We start from the raw sequence: 8,278 nt of genomic DNA on the forward strand, positions 1-8,278 counted from the left end.
TGTCAGCATCTGGCAAGAATGTAGCAGGACTGATGACAGTGGGGTTTTCTATCTAGATTCCAAGGATAGTCCAAGAAAAGGACCTGCTACTTTTTCAAACATGGCTTGATCAGCCAGGGTTCTGGTTTTCCTTTGAGAAGAACCTTCACTGCATGGGGTGATGTAAGTATAAGATGCTGACCCAGAGTTAACGTCTCTGCTTCTCTTGCTAAAATAGTAGTAGCCAACATAGCTCATTTTTTATTAGATATTTTCTTTATTTACATTTCAAATGCTATCCCAAAAGTTCCCTGTCCCCTCCCCCCGCTCAGCTCCTCTACCCACCCACTCCCACTTCTTGGCCCTGGTGTTCCCCTGTACTGGGACACATAAAGTGTGCAATACCAAGGGGCCTCTCTTCCCAATGATGGCCGACTAGGCCATCTTCTGCTACATATGTAGCTAGAGACACGAGCTCTGGGGGTACTGGTTAGTTCATATTGTTGTTCCACCTATCGGGTTGCAGACCACTTCAGCTCCTTGGGTACTTTCTCTAGCTCTGCCATTCGGGGCCCTGTGTTCCATCCAATAGCTGACTATGAGCATCCATGTCTGTATTTGACAGGCACTTGCAGAGCCTCACATGAGACTATAGGTATTTTGTTCCCTAAGTGGAACAACCTGAGGAGACAGAGTCCAGTAGCCTGGACAGGGCTGTTACACGGTGGTACAATGGGCCTAAAATACGTAGTTTCACACTACTTGCAGTAAAATTTGTTTTATGGACCTGTAGATGAAAAGGCTTGGAGGCATCTGGAGTTGCTAGGGTTTTGAACTAAAGCCCCATCTTTAAGGTCCCAAACATAATTTGTGCAGACTCATTCCAGATTAGAGAGTCAATGCCCTCATTTTCACTTTTTTTGTTTTTGTTTTATTTTTTGTTTTTGTTTTGGTTGGGAGGATTCTAATGACTACTTCTGTTTCTGTAGAGGTTATGGGACTTTTTATATAGTTTACTTATCTTGATTTTAGTTTGGTATGTGGTATTGGGCTGGAGAGATGGGTCAGCAGTTGGGAGCTCTGGGTTTCTTCCAGAGGTCCTGAGTCCAATTTCCAGCAGCAGCATGGTGGCTCACAAAAATCTATCATGGGATCTGATGCCCTCTTCTGACACATGTGTGTATATGCAGCAGAGCACTCATACATTCCAAAATAAACCTTAAAATAAAATAATATCTTCCATTTCATCTACATTTTCCAGGTTGGTTGAGCATAGGTGTTTCTAGTCAGACAGGCTGAGTTTTTAAATTCCTCAGTTTCTGTTGTTATGTTTCCCTTTTCATTTCTGTTTTTCTTAATTTTGGTACTGTTTTTGTGCCCTTTAGTTAGTTTGGCTAACTGTTTTCTCAAAGAGCCAGCTCTGGGATTCTTTGATTCTTTGTATCTTGCTCTTTGTTTCTATTTGGTTGACTTCAGCCCTGAGTTTGAGTATTTTCTGACATTTACACCTCTTCAATGTGTTTGCTTCTTTTCATCCTAGAGAATTTAGGTGTGTTCTTAAGGTGCTGTTGACTCCTTATTAAGATGACTCCAAATTCTTTTTTTTTCCCCTATCGTCAATTTACTCTGTTTTTTAATTGGATATTTTATTTATTTGATTTTCAAATCTTATACTCTTTGCAGGTTTCCCCTCTGCAAACTCCCATGCCATCCCCCTTTATCATGCTTCTATGAGGGTTTTCCCTTGCTCCATTGCTTCAGCATGGCCGGTCCCAATGAGAACAGGCAGTCAATGGTTTTAAAGCATGTATTTTAGAAAGGCACAGAGAGGAAGAGAGCAAGGAAACAGGGAGGCTCGCTATGGCCATATGGAGAGAAAGTAGAAGAGGATGGGGAAAGGAGGAGAAAGTGGGAAGCAAGAATAAGAGAGACATGAGAGTAAAAGTGTAAGAGGTTAAGAAAGGGAGAAGGGGGCAAATAACCCCTTTTAGAGTGCACAGGTCTACCTGGCTGTTGCCAAGTAATTGTGGAGAGGAAACTAGATGTGGCCAGGTAATTGGCAGTGTGGAGACCATACAGAATACCAGGAGCTTGGGGCCTTGTCTATGTGACTGATGGGCACACACACCCCTGCAGGGGGACTGTGGGAGGCTGTGGCTGCAGTAGGAACCAGGGGCCCAGGAGATGTGGCTGAACACCTGCTGTCCCATGCAGGCAGAAGTCACCATATACCAGGTCACCATGGTTCAAGGCCTGTGCTCTACTAGGGACCAGCCTGTAGGTGCACAGCTCACTGTCCCACAAATCAAGGCAAGTTTTAGAGTGTAAAATGACACCATGACTCAAATGTTTATGTTGGAGTCTGAGAATCGTCACACACACCACTCAGACACTGGTGCCTCCCATCAAACAGGAATGGTCTATCAAACACCATACCCCATGGCTGATAGATCAGGGACTCCAGTCAGACGTGGGAGCAGACTGTCACCTTGTGTCAAGATCCAGTAGGGCTTTTTAAGCCTGAGATTACAAATATATGTGCCAAGATTTTCACCCATCAGGATTTAGGGATGGGGGTTTCCTTAGGAACATGTCTTTGTTGTACACTCATCCTGTTCCCATTGGTTGGAGTATTCAACTGTGGCAAAGGACTTGCCTTGTCTAACCTTCATGTGTTAACTTGTCAACCAGGATGGGATTTGTCTAACCTTCATGTGTTAACTTGTCAACCAGGATGGGATTTGTCTGACCTTCATGTGTTAACTTGTCAACCAGGATGGAATTTGTCTAAACTTCATGTCTTAACTTGCCAACCAGGATGTCAGTTACCCATATACACATCTCTTTGTACCAAGTAGGATGCCAGCTCCCAGAACGGTCCTGGCAACTTAAACTTTACTTGACCCTTACTCAAAATGGAAGCTTTAATCTAAATAGATGCAGGTGTCTCTCTTATGATTGGGTCCATCCCAGGGGCAACTTATAAAAGCAAATACCATAAGGATTTATACACAGGTGCAGGAAGTGCTGTTGTTGAGTGGTTGGTTCGGGATGAAGCTTATTGTGGGTACCTAGACAAAGCAGTTCTATTGAATTTTATCTTAATTTCAAGGGCACAGAACAGAAAAGAATATGTAATCAACTTGGCATTAGCAAGTTTCCTAATGACAGCAGAAGCAACACGTGAGAAAGTTTCATTATAATATTAGTAACAGCACAAAATGACAGGCTATCCAGGAAACAGTTACCTAGGCCTTAACATTTTTACTTAGGTTTTAACATTCCATCTTGGCCTTGCTATTTTACCTAGGTCTTAACAATTTGAATCCTGCTACTAAGGAATATGGAGATAAGGGTGAGGGTGAAGTGAAGCGGTGGATCAACCAGCAAAGGCCCTTGCCATGAATGTATGGCAACCTGAGTTTGATTCCTAGAACCCAAGTAACGGTTATTGGCCAACATCTGACCTATAAAATATAAGCAAACATAAGCAAAAAAGATTTTAATCCTGTTGGACGCTGTCGAAGATTTTGTCAAAGATCAGTCATGTACTGGAAGGGCCATCAGAAGGCCATGCATGTCTCATGTGTCCCAAGGAAATATTCCAGCGCAGAGAAAAGCAAAGAAGACAGGATTGCAGATAGATCCCCATGAGAGTACTGATCCTTCCAAAGACAGATGATATAAAACCTATATGTACATCACTGTGCCATGAAAAAGGGGCAACAGAAACTGGCCATGGATCAATGTGGAGAGCACCTTTCCTCTCTAAGTCCTGCAGTTAAGAAAAATCATGGAATACATGATTCATTCCATCCAGGGAGGGATGTCACTCTGTAAATGGGAACTTGACTGTTCTTGGGTAGAGAGTTACCTACAGTAAAGCAAGAATATCAGGGCTATGGTCTTCACAATGTTGCTGCCCTCATTCTTTACACATCTTGGAGCAATGCAGAGGACGTGCTCCTATCCCAATAAGGACTTGGAGGTAGAATGTACTCTTTTGTCTCCTTGGGGCAGCTTCAAATATGTGTTGGTGTTTGTACACACCTTCTTGTACTAGATAGAATCTTTAGCAACTGGGGTTGAAACGATTACAGAGGAGTCAAATATGTTTTTCTAAAGGACACTGTCCAAGGTTTGGTCTCTTCTGGTCATTTAAGACTCACAGATTAACCTTTATTTACACATGTGATTATCTATATTCACAGCTCTAGGGATAAAATATTACCCAAACTCTGCTTGGAAGCCCCAAAGCTCATGTGGTATTGAAATTATTAACGAAGCTCTTAAGTAGATCCTAGGAAAACGTTACCAAGAAATTGAAAGACCCACAAAGTTAGGACTCCCCCATGTTCTGACTCAGGAGAGGCGACACCCCAAATCACTCACCAGAAATGGCCTTGATGCAAACCGCAAGAGGATTTTTTTTTTATTCCAGGCAAGCTCTAGGCCCCACAGTCGCACACCACGCAGGGGTAGAAGACTGTGGACCCCGAGTAGCTGGAAAAGGAGGTATTTAAAGGAAAAAAACACAGCCCAAGGGGGTAGGGAGGGCATTATTGGAAAATGCCAAAAATACTGGTGAAAAATCCTAAGGGGGAACTAAAAATTACAAGGGGAAACTCCCTGCTTCTGAAGATTGTTCTCAAGATTTTAATCTAACTTTTGTGAACAACCAGGCCCTGGAACAGGGTCACTGAACCAGCTAACCTACATTCTTGGTGCTAGGGGTCTGAATTTTTACTGGTCTTTCAAAACCTCTGATAAATGGGTGAATCTGTTCTTGTTGCCCCCAGGGGTGTTAGAATAGCTCCCCAAACTGACACCAAATATAGTCCTTGGTTGTTGTATAGCTTTTCCTCACATGAGTCCTGGGTTAGACTCTGAGGTCAATCAGATGATTCAGTACAATACACTACGAACTTGGGGCAAATCCAATAACCCTACAAGAGTATGGAAACAAAGTTGTACGCACTCAGTCTGAATGGATCTGGCTTCTCCTGGTAAAATCCACAGAATAGTTGGATCCTCTGTGGAAGGGACCTTACCAGGTGGTTCTGAGAACCCCAATGACTGTCACATTGTTTGATGTTAATACCTGGGGTTATAGTTTCAAGCTAAAATCAGCAACCTCAAAGCAGAGATTCCACCTGAGGACATAGAGGAATAACCCCCACCTATGATCCAAGGAAGGCTCTCCAACTTCTCTTAATGGACCAATGAATTGGCTCAGCAAATGAAAGCACTGCTGATGTCCCAAGTTTGAGCTGCAGAGTCCATGTATTGGAAGAAGGGAACCAGATTCTGTAAGTTCTCCTTTGATACCCACATACATGACCACCACATACATGTCTTCCACATACATGCTATGGTATGTGTGCCCCCACCAACACAATAAATGTAAAGCATTAAAATAAAACATCAAACAATAAACAAACCTCCACCCCCATGAAATGCCATCACCCCCTATCTAGACTAAGATCATCACCTGTAACATAATCTTATCAGGGAGAAAATAGTGTGGGAGAGCATAAGGCATGCTAGCTGTACAGAGAAAAGTGCCAACAACTATCTCAGAGACAAGAATGGTCACATGGATAAACATGAGAAGGAATGGCTCTGTTACCATTTCCTATGGAATTTGTTAGCTTAATGAAGAGAGGAAGACAAAGCTATAGAATGCTGAGCCTCTCTCTTCTCAGATGGATGGGCCACCCAAGAAAGGACAGTTTGAAGATTCACTTCCTGGTTTTTGTCTGTGTAAAGGTTAGATACAAAGCAGTAGTGTTTATCATGGACATTTCACTCACTTGTGTAATCATAATTTCTCCTTCATTCCTCTGCCTCTCTGATCTGTCTTGCACTTCCTCACCCTGTGTGGCTGGTTCTCTTGTTTCACACAGTCCCAGCTTCTGCTTTCCTATTCCATGTATTCTACTCCCCTATTTTACACTTTCCTTTAGATTTCATCTTTGCTTTTCATCTAAATCCATGTATGGTTACATATAAGTACACACACACACACACACACACACCCCACTTTTAAAAATCCATTGAGGTGGAGAGATATCTCGGCAGTTAAGAACACTGATTGCTCTTGCAGAGGACCTGTGATTCATTCCTAGTTCCCATGTAGCTAACAAACATCTGTAACCCCAGGGCAGGCCCTCTCATTATTCATCTCTTTCCTGTGCAGATTCCAGTTCCCTTATCTTGGAATCTGTCCTTCTGGTTTGAGTTGAATGTTCTCGTAATTGATCTTTAAGGACAGCTGTACAAGGAGAGGGCAAGGGATAGCCTCATCCAGAGATCCCAATTCCCTGGTCTCCTCTGCCAGCCACCTCTTTCCCACAGTGAAATTTTAGGTAAGATGCTGTGTGGGAACTTTTGGGAAAGATGTCCATATTTTCTCAGATTCATTTGTTTCTAGGGACTGGGAAGATTCCTAAATTGGTATAAGGCCCTGCCTCAACACACACACACACACAACACACACACACTTTTCTGTGTGTGTCTCTTCCCCTTCCTCTTTCCACAACACTGACAGACACAAAGATACCAGAGATCTAGATTTGTACGCAAAGGTGTTTATTAGTAAGAAAATATCTGTTCAGCTAAATTAAAGGTAGTCAGGGACAGGTTACACGAGGACATGTGCTATATGGAGTGCAGACAGAGGAACTGTCTCTTCATTACTATGATCTTGCAAGTAGCAGATGAGTGAAGGTGCAAAGTGCTGGCACTGGAGTTAAAATGTCCCATCCAAGTGAACTGGTACCACTGGATACATGGGACTATCCTGTTGAGTTCTGGGGTTACAGGCAACTGTGTAGTACTCCACTGATCTTCTTGGTTGGTATCTGCATTGGGTATAAGGTGTTCTCCTCCGACTTGTGATGTTACAGACAGTTATATGCACCCGAGATGAACTATTATGACAGTTTCTACTTATATTGTCACTGCACAAGCCACTTGGATTTCCACACACACCAACAGCATTAGCAAAACTTGTATGAAGAAAAGTATTTAGGCCCTTACATGTTCTTCTAAACCTGTTAATACGCTGCATTTCAACATTACATTGGAGGTTGGCATTATTATTGATATGCTGGATGGCAAACCATTGGGAAGGGGTTTGTCCCAGGCATGAGGAAAGCATTAGGACAAGTCCTAGCAGCAGCAGGAGACAAAGTCGGGACTCAAGCAGCTTCGGACCCATGTTTCCTGTGAGGAGAGAAGAGAAGTGACTGCTCCCACCTTGCCTTAGTTTTCCCTATGTCTTCCTGAAGGCCCTTGCTGTCACTATGGGTTCACAGTGCCACTTTTCCTGGACACTGCCCCATTACCTGCCCACCCTGTCCCAGGCATAGGCAGTCAGTGTCTTACCCCATCTGCTTTGTGGTTCCCGTGGACCTGAGGTCTGGTTGTCCTGGAAATCAGGGATAATGGGTGAGCACCACTTGGGCCCTTAGATATACAGCAGGCTCTGTGGGTGGAGCTGGTGGAGAACCCACAGATTGGTACATTGCCTGCTTGTGCAACCAGCCTTCTGTTTCTTCACTTGGCCAAGCCATGGTGCTGCTGGCTCCATTGTAAGGAATAAATTCCAAGCCCTCTTGTGCAGGGCAGTTTGAAGTCTGAATTGGAACTCTCCACAGAAATCTCTGTATTGCCTTTTGATTGGCTGTAGGCTTCGTGTCTGTTTTCAGTAAGGAACAGACAAGTTTTCTATTAGCCTGACTACACACTTTTAGGAAGCATTGGGAAGCCGGAATCATAAGAGATATTTACCTTTCTGTCTTGCATCTTTAAAATTATATGATGGTGAGGTCTGCAGAGATGGCTCAGTTGTTAAGAGTACTTGATGCTCTCCAGAGGACCCAAGGTTGGTTTCAGTACCTATGCTGGATGGCTTACAATTGCCTGTAACTCCATCCAGCACATATCATGTCTTCTAATAGCATCTGTTGGCATGTTCATACACATGTGCACAGACAGACAGAGACACATTAGTAAAAATAGGTCTTAGAAATCAGTGAGATGATAGTGGTTAAGAGAACTTCCACTCTTCCAGATTCCTCCTCTTCCAGAAGATCACAGTTTGTCATGCAGAGGCCACAACTTGAGATAACTCTAGGTCCAGGGGAATTGGACACCTGTTTGGTTTTTGTTAGTACCTGTACACACATGGCACATGTGAGTTCAGACACATGTAAATGTTAAAAAGGCAAACTTTAAATATTGCATATAGGAACACTGTCATAGTTATAAGAAAACACTGTACTCACGGCATAGT

General features: G+C 43.2%; 1 protein-coding gene across 1 annotated transcript; it reads right to left on the reverse strand.

Moving 5' to 3' along the window:
- Window positions 1–6,730: 6,730 nt before the first annotated feature.
- On the reverse strand, window positions 6,731–7,201 carry LOC147001678 (eosinophil cationic protein 2-like). Its single transcript, XM_085828930.1, has one exon. It carries the CDS (start codon window positions 7,199–7,201, stop codon window positions 6,731–6,733), a length of 471 nt encoding a protein of 156 aa, XP_085685056.1.
- Window positions 7,202–8,278: the final 1,077 nt, after the last annotated feature.

This window comes from Mus caroli, unplaced genomic scaffold (genome assembly GCF_978045245.1).
Source record: "Mus caroli unplaced genomic scaffold, Mus_caroli_1 scaffold_12, whole genome shotgun sequence".
Taxonomy (NCBI): Eukaryota; Metazoa; Chordata; class Mammalia; order Rodentia; family Muridae; genus Mus; species Mus caroli.